General features: G+C 42.1%; 1 protein-coding gene across 1 annotated transcript in view; it reads left to right on the forward strand.

Moving 5' to 3' along the window:
• The window catches only part of LOC122655184 (endoribonuclease Dicer homolog 2), a 168,160-nt gene that overhangs the window by 65,019 nt on the left and 82,179 nt on the right, over positions 1 to 20,962 (forward strand). Inside the window, exons 14-17 of the mRNA XM_043849399.1 lie at positions 13,077 to 13,303; positions 19,370 to 19,644; positions 19,746 to 20,194; positions 20,846 to 20,949. Of these exons, the coding sequence (XP_043705334.1) occupies positions 13,077 to 13,303; positions 19,370 to 19,644; positions 19,746 to 20,194; positions 20,846 to 20,949 (1,055 nt within the window). The remainder of the gene's footprint in view (positions 1 to 13,076; positions 13,304 to 19,369; positions 19,645 to 19,745; positions 20,195 to 20,845; positions 20,950 to 20,962) is intronic.

Raw genomic sequence — 20,962 nt, forward strand, 5'->3', positions numbered from 1 at the left:
GACTGAAAACTCCCAAGTATGTTAACTACAAAGGCAATATCAGGTTGAGTGCACACCTGTGCATACATGAACCTTCCCACATCTAAAGCATAAGGCTTGTCCTTCATGGAGTTACTCTCAAGAATCTTCTTTGGGCACTGCTGCTTGTTCAACTTATCCCCTTGTTGATGGGTGCATCCTTCCCAGAACATTGGACATGTTGAACCTCTTTAATTTTGTCAATATAAGCCCTTTGTGACAAACCAAGAAGGTCTTGCTTTCTATCACGACTTACTTTAATGTCAATTACATGGGTGTTCTCTCCTATGTCCTTCATCTCAAAATCACTAGACAGAAATTGTTTGGTCTGCTAAAGTAGGTCAAGATCATTGCTGGCTAGCAGAATATCATCTACATAAGGCACCAAGAAGGTAAACCTGCCTCTAGTAGTCTTTTGGCAGACAATTGCATACTCAACAAAACCAAATGAAGTCATTATCTGATTGAACTTCAAAACCACTGTCTTGCAGCCTGTTTTTGTGCTTACAGTGATTTCGATAGCTTAAGAACTTGATGGTCCTTCCTTTTCCTTCTCAAAACACTCGTGCTGACGCATGTAAACTTGCTAAGCCTGATCACTTGCAGTCCAACTTATGCAGTTCAAGGTCAAAGTGTGCTACAATGGCCATGATGATTCTAAATGAATCCTTCGAAGATACTAGAGAAATGGCTTTCTAGTGATCAATGCCTTTTCTTCTCAGTGGAACCCTTCGCTACTGTCTGGTCCTGTAGCGTTCCACCTTCCCCTGAGGGTCAATATTGGTTTTGAAAACAGCTTTGATGCAACGGCCTTGCATCTCTGAGAAATCTCAATCAATTTTCAAACACCATTTCACTGCCCTAACAACAACTCATCCTTAAACCCTTCCAGCCATCTCGCAAGTACAGACATTTCACCCTCACTCTCAAGAAACTTTGCACAAGTAGTCTTATCAATTCTACTCTCTGAGCCTTGGTCTTAAAATCTATAACCCTACGATCTCCCTGGGTATCCCCAAAACTATTCACCCTCTTGGGATCGTAACCTTTGAGAGGCTAGGTTTTTTGGCAGTCCTTGGCTCAAATTGGGTCTTTTGATTGACTTGCTCGACATTCGTTTGAGAATGTGAACGACAGAACGACAGTTTTAAGTGTCATACCTCGGAACCTCAACCAAAAAAGAGGTTCAGTATCTTCTAGTTCAATTTCTTCTCAAGTATTGACTAGCATCACCACTACTTTCGTAACACTTCCAAGTTCCTATGGGATTAATCTTTCTTTTGGAAGTGATCATCTTCCCCTTGATTCAATAAGTCCTTCCTCCATTGGCCTGTCCTATCCTTTGTCTGGCTATGTTATCTAGCCACTCTAGTCAAAGTACACACGGCTATAGGTTAAACTATGGGTATTGCATCCTAATGATTATATTCATGGCAGAGGATAAGTAATATCTATGGAATCATCAAACATATAACCGAAACCAAAACAATAGAATTAATTAATGAGAGAAGCCATCTTTATTAAAATAGCCTGAATACTTGTCCAAAGTAAATCTGAAAATTTAAAACAATATCCTTCTGAATTTGGATAAAACTATATGCTTTAGTTAAAATAAATCAATAAATGAAACGGAAACAAAAGGGTCTAATGGTTCCTATGGCTTCTACATCTTCATTTCCTCATCTCTCACCAAGACATTTACTTCCCATTCACCTCTTGAATAGGAATCAGGTGCTCATCTTTTGAGGGCTATGGCAAATAGTTAGGTGACCTGGGAGTCTGGGACTGTAGAACGGTGATTCTGATTTATCCACCTCCTTGGATACAGTATCATCACTTGGCAAGGACCTTGGAGTATAATAAGGTTACTCTGGCTTATCCACCTCCTCAGAGAAGGTTTTCACAATTGGACCGCACTTAGGTGGCCAATCCCTTATTGCCGATGGTCTTGGCATTTTGGATCTTTTGAAAACCGCTATACGTGCTGTCAGGACAGCTCTGTAGGCTCGTGCATTCAAGTGCATCTTCTTCTGTCCTATTTGGAGACAGTTTCCGGTATGCTGGGAGGAATCTAGGCAACAGGTATTTACTGGTTTCAATCTTGAAATTGTCACCTATAACCGATTTTTCCTTCGTGGGTGACATCCTGTTAGATAGAATATCTTATTTTACATGAGTGATAGTATTTATTAAACCAAAAGGATGGAAATAACTTCGACATTAATCCAATGTCAAAAACTGTGCCGGTTACAACAAAATGAACTAGCATAGTAGCCAAGAGTTTTAGTCAGTTTCACATTCCTAACCTATGCGTCTTGAAATGCAGTTGTCTTCTTCCATTCCTTATAACTTTCTCCAGTTAGGGTAGAGCACACACGTTCTAGTCACTACTACCCAAACAAACGCGCATTATGGTCTATGGGAGCATAACTTGGGTGTGATATAAACACACCAAAATAAATTAGTTAGCGCTGAATGCCATACAAATCACTAGCAACATAAAATATATGGAAATCACAACCGGACTACATCTCTGCTCTTTGGGTATAAGACGTACTGGTGCTTTCATAAAACCACACTTACCGTAAAAACAAAAGTTAATTTAGACGCCCTATTACTTTTGGGCATATAGAGCCCCAGGGTGCCATTCCTTCCTATGCTTGCATGTGCATGCACAATTTCTTTAAACTTGGGCAGTAACACCTTTGGGCATATACTACCTGCTTTGCTGCCATGACAGAACTACAGAGAAAATCGATGTGCCACTGTGGTGGTCAACATCTCATTCCCCTATAGTTCTCATAAAGGAAATACACAGCCAAACATGTGAAGTAATGTATATTGCATACAAACTCATGGAGTAATGTATATTTTCAACACCTTAATGAATGCTATTGTGTAAGGTTGTCAAATAAGACCTTTGTCAAATTTAAGTCCCCATAAGTGACCAGGAGGCCTTTGGATATCCTATAGATCATGGCCTCAAAGACATCTGCCATAGGGATATAACATAATCATTCATCCATCATAGTAAGGTAAATATATTAAACCGGGAATTATTAATACCTATAACTCATAGTCCATGCTAGTGTATATACCAATGAACTAGCTTATAAAACCAGAAGAGTATCAACTGGAATTACATCTCTAACCTTTGGGTTTTTTAAATGCGCTAGTCCTCTTCACACTTTGCAATTACTGCGGGACAGCACTAACTTTTGACAAAATTGTCACCTTTGGGTAGACAATCATTCCTAGGTCAGTCTGTCCCTATATGTGTATGTTTATTACTTTTGGTCTTTGATGATGCTACCTTTGGGTGAGCATCACCTTTCTTTGCTGTTATTAAAGTGAACCTTGAGTTATGGGTATTATAATAAAATCAGGTTTTACCACTTTGGTGGATTCCATCTGACCTTATTAGAGTACCCAATGATTCATGATGCAGCTATGGGATGCTTATTCATAAATTCGAATAATCTAATTCATGAAATTTATCACACACAACAATTCAATGAAATAATACTACTGTTCTGCATTGCATCATGTCATAGCATTGCAAATATTTGTCTCATGATCAATAGAAAATAAGGAATGCAAGAACACATATTTCAAGAATTGGAAAACACACAAAAATACTCACTGTGGGTCCCAGAAGTCATATTTGAAGCAAGTGAGGCATACCGGTGTATAGTGTTAGAGTTGTTAGAATATCTTGTATAGGGGTAGTTCTGTCATTGTCTAGTTATAAGACATGACTAAGTTGTATTTTTACTTTCTTGTCTTATTTTCCTTTACCTCCCTAGGGAGGCTTGTGTAATTTGGAAGAGTTAATTAATGAAGCTAATATGTGTGTTGAGAATCACTCAACACACACAATCGATTCTCCCATTCTCTTCTCTTCTTCTTCTTCTTTCCTCTTCTCTCCCTCTTCTTCTTGCTGTAAACCTCTTCTCCTACCAGATTCGACCTACCTTTAAGTTCCAACTTGGTATCAAAGCCAACATCTCTGGTTTGAGAGTCGGCTGAGCTTAGTGGTTATCTTCTTCTCTCTTTGGAACCCTATAAATGTAAAGGGGGTTCCATTAGAGGCTGTATATGTGAGATACTATACTTCTTACAGTCTTGGGAGTGGTATTCTCCAAGTTAAGTCCATATGGAGAGAGTTTAGGAGCTGCTGAGAGTGATTTGAAGCTATGGAAGATGACTACCAAGTTACCACCAGCCTGTGAAGATTTTTCTTGGTTCTCCTTCTCTTCTCCATCTCTTGGCATATGACCTATTGGATTTGCATCGCCTAGGGGTGTTGTTTCAGACCCCTAATCTCTTGTTTTTTGAAAAGAATGCTACTTAGCTTCCAGATGTTTTGAAATCTTGGAAGCAAACCCTGTTTTTCTGCCAGCCTTGGACTGTCTCAGATTTGATTCTGCCTTTGGCAGCTTGGCTGGCCTTGGAACTTGTCCCATTTATGTAGTATGGGAGTGCCTTCTTGAAGCCCTAAGAGCCTGCTCTTGAAGGTGGAGGATAAGAGGACTGCTACTGATTTTTCCTTGCTGCTATACAGGTATCGGCTGCTCTGTTTTTTGCCTTCTTTGAAGCTTGCTGTATTGGATGACTGACTGTGATTGAGAATGGAATGCATTGCATCTTGATACACTTATTGGGTGTTATGGACTAAAGGTTCTTGGCTGCTAGAAGAATTTGGTTTAAGTTATGCAATTTGTTGCTCTCTGTATGCTTGCTGTATTTTTAGGCTTGGTCTCTGCCTAGTGGTTTGGTTGATTGAGTACCATTTGTGTATTGGTTTGCCTCCTTGTTTGGGTTGAGTATACTCCCCACTTGCGCAAACAACTTATATTGATTGTTGAAGTGTTTGCCCATTATGTCCACTGTTTCTGGACAAGATTCTGAGGTCAGTGGACCAATTACAGCCGGCAGCCCAAGTAGTGGTTTCCCAACCATGGCTTCCTTTGATAACTCCAACACCCAGATCTCGGTTGTGAAGTTGGACAATACTAACTATTTGGATTGGTCCCATTCTGTGAAGTTGTTCCTACGCAGTAGGGGAAAGTTGGGGTACATTATTGGGTCTATCACAGCTCCTGCTACAACCGATACAGGTTATCTCAAGTGGGAGACTGAGAACTCTACTGTTATGACTTGGCTGATATTCTCCATGAAACCTGAGATAGGTCGGAGGTTTATGAGTAAGGAGACTGCGAAAGATATTTGGGACAGTGTATCCAGAGTTTTTGATAGAGTTGGAGATTCAACGAAAGTGTATCAAATCCTCCAAAAGATCATTCATATGAAACAGGGTGATAGGAGTATCTCTGAGTACTACAACTCTGTTATTAGCTTGTGGGAGGAATATGATCACTATAACAATCTCCAGTTGTCTAATTCTGATGATCAGGCAAAGGTCTACAGGAGCCAAGAAAAGGAAAGGATCCTTATTTTGCTTGGTGGTCTTAACCCTGAATATGAGCCTCTTCGCCTGCAAATCTTAGGGAGATCTCCCTTTCCATCTCTGGATGACGTGTGCAGCTATTTGCAAAGTGAGGAAACCAGGAGGACCACTATGGATATTGCACCATCAACAAAGAGGTCTGCTCTTGTTTCTAGTTCCCACAGGGACTGGAAAAGTGGGGGGAAAGGCCAAGGGCCACCTCGTGGCGATCACCGTGAGAGATACAAATGTCATCATTGTGGCAAGCTTGGACACACCAAGGACCGGTGTTGGGATCTTCATGGATAGCCCCCTGGTATGCATGGTGGTTTATCTAGTGCCCGTGGAGGCAAGCGAGGGGGAGCTAGGGCTCACTCTGTGACATCTGAGTCTGAGCCACCTGGACCCCAGCCGGCTCCTGATTCCTTCTCACAGGATGATATTGCAGCCCTCCGTCGGTTGATGTCTCACCTTGGAGGGTCAGCTACTGGTTCTACCTCTGGAGGGTCTACTACTTTTGCCTCAACTCTGCAGGTCTCGTCTGCTCCTCCTACTGCACCCACCTGGATTATTGACTCTGGAGCCTCTGATCACATGACTGGTATGTCACTGTACTATGATTCCTACTCCATTTGCTTTGTCCTGGACAAGGTAAGGGTTGCTGATGGTTCCCTTTCTTCTGTCTCTGGTAAGGGTAATGTGAGAGTTACTCCTTTTATTTCCCTTGAGTCTGTCCTTCATGTTCCCGACTTTGCTACTAACCTATTATCAGTGAGTCACCTAACCAAATCCTTACATTGTTGTGTTACTTTCTTTCCTTCTTATTGTGTCTTTCAGAATTTGGAGATAAAGAGGGTTATTGGCAGTGGGACTGAGAAAGGAGGACTCTATCTTCTTGAGCCATTGTTACCCGCTCAATCTACTGCTGCAGCTTATGTTTGTGGTCGGAATTACCGTAGTACTTTGGAGTCTGTTATGCTTTAGCATCAACGTTTGGGTCATCCCTCTTTTGTTGTTATGAGGAGACAGTTACCCCAATTGTTTACTTCTTTTCCTGCATCTTATGTTTTTCAGTGTGAATCTTGTATTTTTGCTAAACATTGTCGCACATCTTATCCTTATCGTGGTAATAGATCTACTGCACCTTTTTCCCTTGTTCATACTGATGTTTGGGGGCTTTCTCCTACTACTTCTTTATATGGATTTTGTTATTTTGTTTCATTTGTGGATGACTATCCTCGGCAAGGTTTAAAGTATCGGTATCGGGTATCGTATCGGTCGGGTGATTTTAAGAGACGTATCGTATCGTTTCGGAGATACGTATCGAACAATACAAATACGCATAGAAATGGTCAAGATACACATGGAAATACACTTTTGGAACAAAAAACAATATAAATAAGCAATATATAATAAGTGTTATGCATAAAACCTAAAATGGTGAATAATGTATAACCAAACTAGTGCATTAAATTGAAATTGTTATAAAAGATGAAGTTTCTCACATGTTTTAATCGTCTATAGCTCTGAAGAGTATTGGATGATGCAAAGGATGATGTTGTAGCACTCCTTGATTCGTTTTTTAGTTTAAAAGTGTGAAAAACCAAGACTAAATGCAAGATTTTAGACTCTTGGTTGAGAGTTTTCCTTCATTTTTCGCTAGATTAGGAATTGTATCGAGTCTGTGAGTGAAAATGGGTTTTTTATGGAATGTATTGATGGTATCGGTACATATCGATATGTATCGGTGTGTATCGGTATGTATCGGTACGTATTGGTGATGTATCGGTATGTATCGAGCCGTATCGGCCGATACGTATCGATACATATCGATACGTATTAAACCACCCACTAAACCCTTTACTGGACGTATCGATGGTATCGATGCATATCGGTCGTATCGTATCGTATCGGTCGATACATTTCGATACACTTCGAGACAATTCATTTTAAAAAAAAGGAGACGTATCGGTATGTATCGTATCGGTATCGACCGATACCGATACGTATCGGTCCGTATCGTATCGTATTGATCGATACTTTAAGCCATGATTCTCGGTGTACTTGGACTGTTTTGTTGAAACAAAAGAGTGATGTTGGTGATGCTTTTAAGGAATTTTATCAACTTATCAGTACTCAGTTTGGTACTTGCATCAAAATTGTTAGATCTGATAAGGGGGGTTGAGTACATGTATGGGGGGCTCCAACAGTTCTTTTCTGATAATGGCATCATCCATCAACTGGCTTGTGTTGACACCCCACAGCAAAATGGGGTGGCTGAGCGCAAAAACCGCCATTTGCTGGAAATCACCAGGGGTCTTCTCTTTGGTATGCACGTGCCTATGACCTTCTGGTCTGATGCACTTCTTACCGCTGCCTTTCTTATTAACCGGATGCCAACTCCACTCCTTGGCTCCAAATCCCCCCTGGCTCTTCTTTCTCCTCAATCCTCAGGTTTTCCCTTGTCTCTACGAGTCTTTGGTTGTGTTTTGTTATGTACATGTCAATAAATCAGCCCGTACCAAGCTTGATCCCAAAGCTCTCATGTGCATCTTCTTGAGCTACTCTGATTCCACCAAAGGGCATAAGTGCTACCATCCTTCTTCCCGAAGGCGACTTCTCTCCAAAGATGTCACCTTCTTTGAGTCTATTCCTTTTTTTTCTTCTTCCCCTCGCCATTCCGTTCAGGGGGAGAGTACTAGTAGTGAACAGAATGCTGATGTCATTCCCTTCCTATTTCCCTTGCCTACCTCCACTTCCCCATTCCTATTTGATACTAGAAAGTACAAAGAAGTGGATGTTGTTGATATTGATGCTAGCAGGGAAACAGAATACAAGGGTGTAAGATTCAAAGAAGATGGTGTATTCACAAGAAGTGAATCCTTGTTGAATGGAAAAGGGAAGCAACCATGGTATAAGCAACCCTGCCAAAATCCCTCTTTGGATCCAAATCCTCAGTCTCATTCTCCTCACTCAGGTAATTCCTCTCCTTCTGAATTAGATCTTCCTATTGCTATGAGAAAGGGAAAGAGAGACTGTAATAACCCCATAGCCCAGTTTGTTTCCTATGACTCCATTTCTCCTACAGGTATTGCTTTTTCCACTGGTCTTAAGTCTTCTTCCATTCCCAAAAATGTCACAGAGGCCTTATCCAATCCAAAATGGATGCAAGCAATGACTGAGGAAATGGTGGCTCTAGAGAAGAACAATACTTGGACACTTGTTGATCTTCCTAGGGGGAGAACTCCGGTTGGATGCAGATGGGTTTATACAATCAAGTATAGATTCGATGGTACAGTGGAAAGGTACAAAGCTCGGCTGGTTGCAAAAGGGTATAGTCAGGTGTATGGCATTGACTACCAGGAGACTTTTGCCCCTGTAGCCAAGCATAACTCCATCAGGGTTCTTCTTTCAGTAGCAGCCAATAAAGATTGGCCAATGTACCAATTAGATGTGAAGAATGCGTTTCTTCATGGAGATTTAGCAGAAGTAGTGTACATGCAGCCTCCACCTGGTTTTAAGTGTCCCTCAGCTGAAAGGAAAGTGTGTTTGTTGAAGAAAGCTCTCTATGGCCTAAAGCAGTCTCCTAAGGCCTGGTTTGAGAGATTTCGACAAGCCATTCTGAAGAATGGCTATTATCAGAGTCAAGCTGACCACACCTTGTTTATCAGGAGAGGTAATGGTACAGTTACAACTCTCATTATCTATGTTGATGACATTGTGGTGACTGGGAATGATGTTGCTGAGATAATAGATTGAAGTCTTATTTGGCTAAACAGTTTGAGAGCAAAGACCTTGGACTCTTGAAATACTTCTTGGGTATTGAGGTATCTAGATCAAGGAAAGGGATCAACATTTGCCAAAGGAAATTTGTCTTAGATCTTCTGAAAGAGACAGGGATGATGGGGTGCAAACCAGCCACTTTCCCCATTGATCCGAATCATAAACTTGGTGATGAATGTGGTTCTTCTATTATAGATGCAAGTAAGTACCAAAGGTTAGTTGGGAAACTAATCTATCTCTCCTTGACTCGACCAGACATCTCTTATGCAGTTGGAGTGGTGAGTCAGTTCATGCATGCTCCCAGGAGTGGACATCTGGATGCAGTGTATCACATCATTAGATACTTGAAATCCTGTCTAGGAAAAGGTCTTCTATTTGCCAGGCATGACCATTTGCAGATTGAAGGCTACACAGATGCTGATTGGGCTGGTTCAGTCTCTGACAGGAGATCTACTTCTGGGTACTGTACCTTTGTGGGTGGTAATCTAGTTACCTGGAGGAGCAAGAAACAACCATTTGTTGCTCGATCCAGTGTTGAGGCTAAGTTTAGGGCCATGGCCCATGGAGTATGTGAGCTTATATTGCTGAAAAGGCTGCTATAAGACTTGAGCTTTGAAACTGAAGGGCCAATGAGACTTTATTGTGACAACAAAGCTGCCATAAGCATTGCCCATAATCCGGTTCAACATGATCGAACCAAGCATATTGAGGTTGATCGTCACTTCATCAAAGAGAAGCTGGATTCTGGGTGCATTTGTACTCCCTTTGTGAAGACTGGTGATCAAGTAGCAGATATCTTCACCAAGGGTCTCCCTCCTAGTCTATTCAGTACTCTATTGTGCAAGCTGGGAATGTGTGACATTTATTCTCCAGCTTCCCAGCTTGAGGGGGAGTGTTAGAGTTGTTAGAATATCTTGTATAGGGGTAGTTCTGTCATTGTCTAGTTATAAGACATGACTATAGTTGTATTTTTACTTTCTTGTCTTATTTCCCTTTACCTCCCTAGGGAGGCTTGTATAATTTGGAAGAGCTAATTAATGAAGCTAATATGTGTGTTGAGAAGCACTCAACACACACAATCGATTCTCCAATTCTCTTCTCTTCTTCTTCTTCTTTCCTCTTCTCTCCCTCTTCTGCTTGCTGTAAACCTCTTCTCTTACCAGATTCGACGTAGCTTTAAGTTCCAACTTATAGGTCTAGAAAAAACAGACGTAGCGGGAAAAACCCCGACCTCAAACTTCCTCCCATGCGCCCTCACGTATGGCTTGAAGTCGGCGCGTTCTATCACATGCGTGGCCGGTTGAACCAGTTAAAATGGCTGGTTCAAACCGGTCTGAACCAGACCGACCTATTCGAATCGGACTGACCCGACCAACCGGGTTTGGGTCGGATCCGGGTAAACCCGTTTAACTAGGGTTAGGTCCGTGCCAGCCCAACTGGATTGGTCTATGGCTAGCCCACCTGGGTCAGGCTTGGTCTGGCCCATTTGGGTCGGGCTCGGTCTGGGCCATCCGTGTCGGGCTCGGTCTGGCCCATCTTGGTCGGGTTCGGTCTGGCCCTCCTGGGTTTGACCGAGTCAAAACCCACTTGCTCACCGGGTTGACTCGGAAACCCTACAGAGTCGATCTGGCGATGAATCATCCGCCGTCATTAAAACGAAATTTTTTTTAAAAAAATATGAAAAACAGGCGCGTGAGATGCACACGCTTTTTCCAGCAGCTCGTGCTGGTGCGTGGAGCCTATTCCGGCGAAACACCTTATATGGCCGTGACCGCCCCGACCTCCTCTACAATGTCATATAAAAATTTTTCAATTTTGGTGGTCGTACACCGCCGGTAGTGACCGTACAAGGTCGATCCAAAATCCGAAAAAGCTTAGAAAATCCGTTTCAATCAAGAACATGGATTCCAGTTCCATATGGGTTGGCTCTGATGCCACTTGTTGGAAACTGCGATCAATCATATGAACAGATCCCCATATGGATTCATGGAACACAATGAACAGAGAATTATAAATGACAAACCTTTTCAATGACGGCTGTAGTCGATCCACAAGACTCCAAATCCTTCCCATGCTCTTCCACAGCCTTTCTCTTGAATCTTCCGTGAGCAGGAATTCTAATAATAACAAGTGATGGCTGTGGGGACCTTGGGTTGAATATATAATATTTTTCCTGACCCTAATCACACTCCCACAATGTGTTAGGTCAGCAATACCCCTGACTTAGCCTAGAGTGGGTAAACTATCACATGGGCCCAATAAAGTAAGTATGTATTAATAAAGCCCAAAACCCAACAAGGAGGGTCATCAGTGAGGTACTTGATCTTACCCTTTGCATGAATGTAAGTTTGGACAGCTTGAGCCCATAGAAGGTAGTTACAGACACCATTCAACTTATAGTTGTGATCTGAATATGTAATATATCAGTGGGAAGCTTAGACTCAGCCATAGAAGACCAGAACCAATAAAAGGGCAGTACTAGTGGTTTTTGAACAGCAGAATCTGTCAAAACCAGTAGCAGGCAGTAGAGACATCAGTAGAGACAACAAAAAAAAATATCAAACACATGTATTAGCTCCTGCCGGCAGGGTGTAGTCCTAGGAATACAGAATTGGAGGTCAGAATGACCTGAAATAAGAACCGAAGAAGGTACTGTAGTAGATGAGCCTGATTGTGTAGGAGAACCAAGAGATATAAACCAAACAATAGGTCTGTAAATTGATCTAAAAACAGAGCATCCTCCAGAAGAAAGGAGAAACCAATTTCCAGGAAATCAAGCCACAAGTTGGCCCCCAGATTTGAATCGAAGTTAGCTCTAGGTAGTAGGAAACAGCTCCAGGAAGATAAACCTCATCAGCTGGGAGGAAAAAAAATAGCTTGAACCTCACTATTCAGGTAGAAAATTCCTAGATTTAGAAACTCCAGACATAATCTTCATAATTCTGACTTTAGTAGCGTAGCATGAAATCTTCATAAGCAGCAATGGTAGACAAGAGGAATCCCTAGTTCATATGTGTACTGTGAAGAACTAGAACATCAGCAGCAGGTAGGCAGCACAGGGAGTGCTGCAGACAATATCGATCTCTGGTTTATTTATTGCTCAGATACCATGTAACAATAAAGCAATTAATAAACCAGAGATAAAGAAGGAGAAGAAGGAGACGATGGGAGAGACTGCAAAGAGAAGTCGCAGACTTCCTTGGTTGTCTCTCCCCCTCTCAATTGTATTATTTAAAGAGAAATATTACATCACATGGAAGAGAAACATTCCTAAGCCAAATTACACAGAAATAGAAACTTAGCTAAAATAGAAACCTAAGAGAAATAGAAAGTTCAGGAAATAGAAGGTTAGAAACATAGAAGGTTTAGGAAATAGAAGGTGAGGTGTAAAGTATACATGACACATATGTACCCCCACGGTACATATGGGTCGAGTACTCCCAACGTGGTGACTTTTAACAGAATTAAATATTTAAATCAGTCATAAACCCAGATCCATTGCACGTTAATAAATTAGTTTTCTATATTGCTGTTTTCTGTTGCTGTAATGCTGTAGCTAATAGTAGCATATATTCATTGAGTTTTCTATATTGCTGTTTCTGTAATGATGTTGTTAGATATAATGGCAAATTAGTGCATACATTCAATCTGTATTTCTGTTCCTGTAATGCTGTTGCTGTAATATTGTTGGTGTAATACTAGAGTTTCTAGGCTGGCGCCTTGTCGCTTAAGCGGTTAGGTGGCCCTCCAATGCCTTTTGCCCGCTAGGCGCCTTGACAATTATGTTTCTATGCATCATTTCTTATCTTAATTTTCCTGTTTATAGGTATTTTCGGCCAGCTCCGAGGTTTATTATTGATAAGGATTCCAAATTCTGCACCTTACAACTTCCCTTGAGCTGTCCGATACCAAATGTTTTTGCTCAAGGTGAGATTAATATGTTGAAGAAAGTTGCATGCCTTGAAGCATGCAGGAAGCTTCATGAGGTTGGCGCTCTAACAGATAATTTATTGCCAAAACTAGTTGAGGAAGAAGCAAATGCTCAAATAATAGGTTAGACTTCTTTCATCTGTATTATTGTTTTAACAGATTGTATTTGAACCTTTAATCTCTATAAATGTTTTAACAGATTGTATTTGAACCTAACAATATCTCGTCTGTTCTGAACATTCAAGTTGCACCATGTAATTCCTTTCTAGTAGTGCAATTGTTGATTCCATATGTGCTCGACTTTTCCTACTTCTATTTATTTTAGCATCATCGAAAGTTGTTAGGAACACAATCTTTTCTAAAACACATCCTTTCAAGTCGTTCAACTTCTCATCTCAACATCCTTGTCTGACTTCTATCTCTGTGTCGTTTTATGGTTACCAATACTAAGAATCTTGACACTGATATTCTTCTAGGTGTCTTGTGATTTTCCCTACAATTCTATTGGCATGACTCAATCATACTTCCCATGGAACAATTTATCAAAATTTCACCTACGGAATGTGCCTTGGAGAATTTTTTTTTTGGGGGGGGCTGGGGGGAGGGGGAGGTGATTCATGCATACATCAGGTGCTGCTAGCTATTTGGTCACTTGAGTAAGATGAGTCGACAATTTTGGTTAAGTTACCAGTGCAACTGATTGAAACCTTTTGGAGACTTACCATTTATCGTCTTTAGTTTGTTATTTGGTGAACCTTTGTATCTTTTTGTTATTTGGTGAACCTTTGTATCTTTTTGTTATTTGGCGAACCTTTGTATCCTTTTCTTTTTTAGTAGTTTAATAACTTGTATCATATACTTTATTGCACTCACATGTTCTTTACACAGTCAATGGCCGTGTCGGTGTGTCCAGCCTATATTTGGAAGCTGAGAAAAGAAATACTATTCTATTGTTGACTATTCATAGCCTAGGCATGATATGGTCAAAGCTTTTTCTCCCGAAGCCCAAACTCTTAGATTTTTACTCTTCTCTTAGACAACCTTGCTTTAAGAGCACCCAAGGTATTTAATATAGGTATCAGGCAATGTATTGGAAAGGTGATTTTAAGGGACGTCTCGGAGACATTGGAGAGAGCCAAAAGATGTTGGATCTATTTAAGATACTCATGAGTCATGAATACATGCAGTTAGTGATTTTAAGCACAATAAACCATAAATAAGCAACAAATAATGATTTAGAATTAATAAAACATATTGATACAAGTCAAGAAGATTGAAATTCCTAGCTTACCAATTAAAAAAATAAAACATGTTATTGACATGTTTTTTTTTCTTTCTAATTTGATATTCAATTTGAGATAATTTGAAGATAAAACAGACCAAAAAACCCATATTTATGCCATTTTTTGAAAGTTTCTGACAATACATAAAATTCAAAGGATTGGGAACACTTAGACACTCACAAATCAATCAAGAGCATTATAAATTATCTATTTAATTGTTTATTTAAAATTATACATCATTTGAGGAAGGGAAAAACAAAAAAAAGGTCGAAGGAAGATACATTTCGTAGAAACCTATTTAAAAGTTTAAAGCTTCGAGAGGTGTGACCGCAGTGCTGTGTGGTCGACGAATTCCTTTAAAGCTTAAAGCAAAGTTTTATAGGACTGTTGTTCAACCGGCTCTGATGTATGGGACATAATGTTGGGCAGCTAAAAAGTGTCATATTGAGAAGCTATGTGTAGTAGAGACGAGGATGTTAAGATGAGTGTGCGGAAAAACTAGTAGGGACAAAGTAAGGAATGAATGTATTAGAGCTGACTTGGGAATTTCCCTGATCAATGACAAGCTTTGAGAGATTCGTTTGAAGTGGTTTGGTCACGTTCAATGGGGGCCTAGGGATGCCCCAGTAAGGAGGAGTGATATTATCCCGATTGATGGAGTTAAAAGAGTGAGTAGCAGACCTAAAATGACCATAGGAGAAGTTTTGAGGAAGGACATGCATACTCTAGGTCTTATTCCAAGTATGACCTCGGATAGAGCGTATTGGAGGGCAATCAGAGTGTATCCTGGATTGGATAAGGGAAAGATCGGTCCGACAGGAGGAAAGGTGGGAATGAATGTTGCCAAAAATGGATAGGTTCCAACTTTTAAGGGTGGACTTGGTGTGCCGGAGTTTCCTAGTAAAGGCTATGAGAGGGGGGTGGGGAGAGGGAGGAGATAGGGATTTGCCAACCTTTAAGGATGGTGGGAAGTCCACATGTCAAAAAATTTGAAAGGTTTGGGACTAAAGGAGGAGTAAGATAAGGAGATGGCAGGGACAATGGTCAGACATACCTTAAAGAAGAAGGAGGCATGGGAGTGAGGAAAGGAGGAGAGCTAAGCTTCGTTGGTAAGGAACCTATCAAGTTTGCAAGCAATGCGATCAGGTCATACTCGGCGGTTGTGCCAAGTGAGGGGGAACTTGATCACCTGAGATCCTCAATACCAAGATCCTCAATGCAATCATTGTAGGGATTGACAGAAGAAGGATCAATGGGTCTACCCCCCATTTTCTCCAATTGAGATCTCACGACATTGAAGTCACTACCACTCCCCAAGGATGGGAATCCATACCAGATTTGAGGAGGGAGATATCAGTCCAAAGGGACACTCGATCAGTAGCTTGGTTGCAAGCACAAATCACAGAGAGAAAGATAGAAATGGGGGAATTAGGGATGGATAAGCGGAGATGGAGAAGTTGGGAAGAGGAATGGGAGATGGTGATGTGAACTTTAGAGGGGTCCCAAAGGATCCAGATACGGCCATTAGGGGAATGGTTGTAGTTGGACAGGAGGGACTAGGAGGGGGCAATGCGGGCCACATTCTCCTGAAGAACGCGAGTTTCGAGAAGAGCGCAGAAAGAGGAGTGGGTAGACTTAAGGAGGGATCTAATATCTTGATGCTTAGCCAGGGAATTAAGGCCTCAGACATTCCAAATGAAACCAACCAACATAATCAACATAAGGGGGAGGGGCAAGGAGCACGTAGGGGGAGGGGTTACTCTTGTACCGTCTACGGGCGAAGGCAATGGCAGGGCTACAAACAAAAGGCCGACGAGGGGGGAGGGTAAGAATCTTACCACGAAGGAAAGGGTGGAACTCAGCGGATAAGGTTGAATGGCCAAGAGGGGGTGGGAGAGGGGGGGATGAAGTCCTAGAGGAAACGAGGGGGAGCTCAGGTTGTGTGGGTAATAGGGAGGGGATAAGAGGGTCAGAAAAGGAACGGGTTAGGGTAGAAGAGGGAGGGGAAGTTGGTGGGATGGGGTAATGTTTTTGGTAAAGATGGGCTGGGGGTTGGAAAATGGGTAAGTTATAAGTGAAACAGGATTGGGGATGGGCTTGGGGGGAAAGGGTCGGGGTTGGGCGTGGTTGGGCTTGAGAGATGGGCCTGACAAAGATGAGGGGGGTTAAGAGAAAAGGAAAAAGGAGAGGTGGCCTGATGGGCTAAGTGGGTGGGCCTAAGGGGATGGGCTTGAGAGGGAAGCGGTTTAAAACGAGGAAGAGTCAATGTGGTAAGGAGGGTTAGGTAGGAGAGGGGGTAAGGGGATAAAAGGGATTCGGGGGGGGGATAAGTGCCAGATAAAGCCAAAAAGGGATCGAACCTGCTCGCAGGAAGGGAGGCCTTAGCAAGAGAAGGGCAACTGGCATCCAGAATCTCTAGGGCATCGACTATGACAGCGACTGAAGGAGCCTGAGGCCTGAGCAACCTGCAAGTTAACATAACAGGGGATGGGGAAGACACATCAGGTATATCCGAATCTCCAACCATAATGCAAGCTTCGTCGGACATCTGCGAGGACATGAGCAGGGCCTGGCCTTGCGCAGGAGCAAGAGAGAGGCATCTGGAAGCTGATTGGGCCTGAACCCTGTTTGGAGCAGCATCAGAGAAGGCCAGAGAAGGCAGGGGCCTTTGCATCAAAGAAGCCAGATAAGGTGTAGAACTTGCTAGGGCTTCAGAGCCTCTTTCGGAGAACAAATGTTGCTTGGAGTCGAGGAGCGATAGGGCGATCTGTTCTGCAGGGCTTCCGTGGCAGTAGCAGGGGAAGCTTCAGTCCCAAGAGGCACAACAGACCAATGGGAGCTGCGCAGCTCGAAAAAGTTGAAGAGGACAGCCGATGTGGTCCTAGGAGAGAAGAAGGTGCCTGAGGAGCAGTTGACGCTAGAGAAACTGCAGCGTCACAGGGAGACAGTGATGTCTCAGGCATGGGGAACGAGGGAGCCTTTCTGCCCGGAGGAGAACCAGGGGCCGGTTGTTCACGGCGGCGACCTTTGTGGTGGTGGCGAGATTTCGCCCTTCCTCTGCTGGGAGGTCTAGAGAGGCTAGAGGGTTGAGGAGGGGCAGGATACCTGGCAGAGCTAAGAAGATTGTCTGAAGGCGAAGGAGCAGGAACCGAAGGGTCCCCTGAGCCTGGGGTCAAAGAAGATGACATAGACAGAGAACATGCAGGACCGGTGATCGATGAAGAAGGAGCATCCAGGTCCCTTGAGAAGCCGAAGTTGCTAGGCCAGCAACAGGGGGATCAATGGCAGCAGAGGGGAGAGAAGCCTTGCCAGAACAGCTGCGAGAATGATGACCGAACACTTTACAGTGGATGCAATGCGGAGGGAGCCAATCGTACTTGACAGGTTGCTCGAAGCTGAAACCATCTTCTTTGACAATGGTGACGGAGGAAGGAGGAGGGCAATCTGCAGAGATGTTGATGCAAATCCTAGCAAAGGAGAGTCTATCCATCTTGAAAGTGTGAACGTTGGAGTAGAGGGGAAAGCCAAGGACCGAACCAATTCAACTAAGGCATTCTTTGCTCCAGTATTGAAGAGGAAGACCATTAAGGGCAATCCACAAGGGAATGGAGCTGAGGTCGACCTTGTGGAGCTGAAGGTAGGGGTCCCATTGGCGGAGGAAGACTGGTTTGGTACCAACAAGCCAGGGAGCACCACTCAGAGCGTGAGCCTTAACTTCCTCAAAGAAGAACTTGAAGAGGAAGACACCGTTGTCGATGAGGAAGAGCTCTAAGGATCCTTGGGCTTTCCATTGCTTAGAGAGAGAGAGAGGCTTTTACTGTGTTGTAACTTGTAAGAGGGCCTGGAGCCAAGAATGTGGCCAACCAGGCACATTTGCCATTTGGAGATTTCTGAAGTGAGAAGGTTGTTTGGGCAGATAGCAAAAGATGAGCCGTCATCGGAAGAGGGTTTGACATAATGGAGGGAGAGGCCAGAGCTAGAGGAAGGAGGTGGTCGAGAGAAAAGGGAGGTCCAAAGTTTAGGGCCAGCGAGGGGAGAGGGAGTGATGATGGAGATGGTGGTGGCGGGAATGGTGGTGGCAGGAATGGTGGTGGAGATAGAGGTGGCAGGAGTGATGGAGGTGGAGATGGTGGTGGGGGGGAGTGGTAGAGCTGGTGGTGGAGAGGTTGGTGAGAAAGATGGTGGTGGGAGGGGTGGTGGGAGGAGATGAAGGAAGGCGGGGGAGGGGAGGGAGAACTCATTGGACCATACTCATTGAAATCTATGATTTATTACTCCAATCCCTAACCTAATATATTTGAGTTCCCATTGTTCTCTTGGTTTCCTCATATGATCTGTTTCCCATTGTTCTCTTTGTTTCCTCAAACGATTTCTCACCCCATTGTTCTCCTGGTTTTCCCTAAAATTGATTCACCTTTTGATAAAGATCCTAGTTTGGTTCTTAGTTTGACTTTTCAAACCTAGGACTACATTGCCACAAGTGTACTAGCAGCTATTAGCTGCTATTGGTGCTGGCTTTTGGGCTTGTTTTGTACACAGACTGCATAAATTTGACTGCTATTGTCTCAGCCTTACTATCTTGTTGGAAAGCTTGCATAAAAGGTCGGTGTCGTCGATGCATTTTCAAACATTAATAGGATATCATTTGGCCGTAAAGTGCTTTCCACCTTGTTCTTTTTTAAGTGTTTTGTTGACTCTAGAGTATAGACACAACAACTTTATGTGAACACCTCTATTTATCCCATCACTGTTTACTGATCTTCCTAATAAACTTTCATTTTCGTTTTACATTCATTACTGCTGACATAATTTGCTTGCTGAATTTTTTACCCTTTTTTGCCATTATTTCAATAGGATGTGTATTAAATTCATCCTTATCCTTTGAAGTTATTTGTCTGTGATACAGGGAATATATCATATGAAGATGAACATGATAATTATTTTCCTGGAGAACTGGTTGGTCATTCACCATTTAATTTTCAAGAGGGATTGTACTTTTGCTATGTAATTGAATTAAAGCGGAATTTTGAGTATGATGTTCCACTCAAAGATCTTGTTCTTTTCATGAGGTGTGACCTGGATCTTGGATCTAAGAATTATGACTTCGACTTAGAAATTGATAGGGGTTCTGTCACAGTGAACATTGCATACTGTGGTAGAATGCATCTTAATCCAAAACAGGTAATAAGTTTGATTTTATTGCTTTGTTTAAGCTTAAGGAATAAAATCTCTGAAAATTCATATATTGATTCTCCCTTTGGTTGGTAAATTGGTTATTATAGGTTCTTACAGCTAGCAGATTCCAGATAACTGTTCTAAGGCTGCTTCTTGAAAGTAATTTGGACAAAGTAAAAAATGCCATCGACGGACTTCATCTGGAGTCAAGTCATCAGATGATTGACTATTTACTACTTCCTTCAAGCAGTTGCAATCCGGAATCTATAATTATTGATTGGGACTGTGTCAGGTCTGCATGGTTTCCATGTACAGTACAGTCAAGTGAAATTGTCCAGGTCCATCATAAGCATTCTTGTACCTCAAAGGGTTCTGCTCCTAGGTTACAGACTAAAAATGGTGTGACGTGTAGCTGCATTCTTGAGAACTCCTTAGTGCTAACTCCTCATAATGGTTGTATATATTGCATCACTGGCATCGTATATGATTTGGATGGGAATTCACTGATGAAAAAGAATGAAGGTTTTATCACGTACAAGAAATATTACCAGCACCGGTGTGTAATCATTTTCTGCTTGTTGATATAAATTTTACATTGCTTGTTGGTTTATAAATCTTTGGATTATTTTGTAGTTTTACTCAACTAAAATAAACTAAATTGGGTCAGCTACATGCATTCGGTTTCACATTCACTCTATTTAATCTGGCATCTATCTGTATATTTTCTAACCACTTTTTCATAGTTCAATTATTGTCCACCCATTGTTCTTCTAGATTCTCATATATGCGCCATATCACCTCTCCTTACGAATGCATTAAATAGTCTTCATTGTACATGGCTGAGCAACCTCAAATGATTTTCCCTCAACTTATCACTAACAAGAGACTCTCCTATATTTCCTTAAATATGTTGAATTCTTATTTTATTTGCTTTATTTGTTTGGTTACTCACCCTCTTCTCAGCCACACTTTTTATAGTTTCAGTTTGCATAATTCATGTCTTTCTTTCTGTATGTATTCTAACTAAAGCGGTAAAAAGTCAAGACCAGTATTTAGGAAGGATGTCCTATTAGATCACTCTTTTTCCCACTTCTTCCTTTGAACCAATGCTTCCACCCAATTTGTACAACTCTCTTACCATACTAAAATAAAAAAAAAAGGAAAGGAAGGGTGAGAAGCACTGATTTTCTTTTTTTTCAAATGACAGGCATGGCATTGAATTACAATCTGATGGACAACCTCTGCTCGATGGGAGACGTATTTTTACAGTGAAAAATAGGCTTCACAGATGTAACCATCAGAAGGCCAAAGGTTCGAACTGTCT

The sequence above is a fragment of the Telopea speciosissima genome, chromosome 3 (assembly GCF_018873765.1).
Source record: "Telopea speciosissima isolate NSW1024214 ecotype Mountain lineage chromosome 3, Tspe_v1, whole genome shotgun sequence".
Classification (NCBI taxonomy): Eukaryota; Viridiplantae; Streptophyta; class Magnoliopsida; order Proteales; family Proteaceae; genus Telopea; species Telopea speciosissima.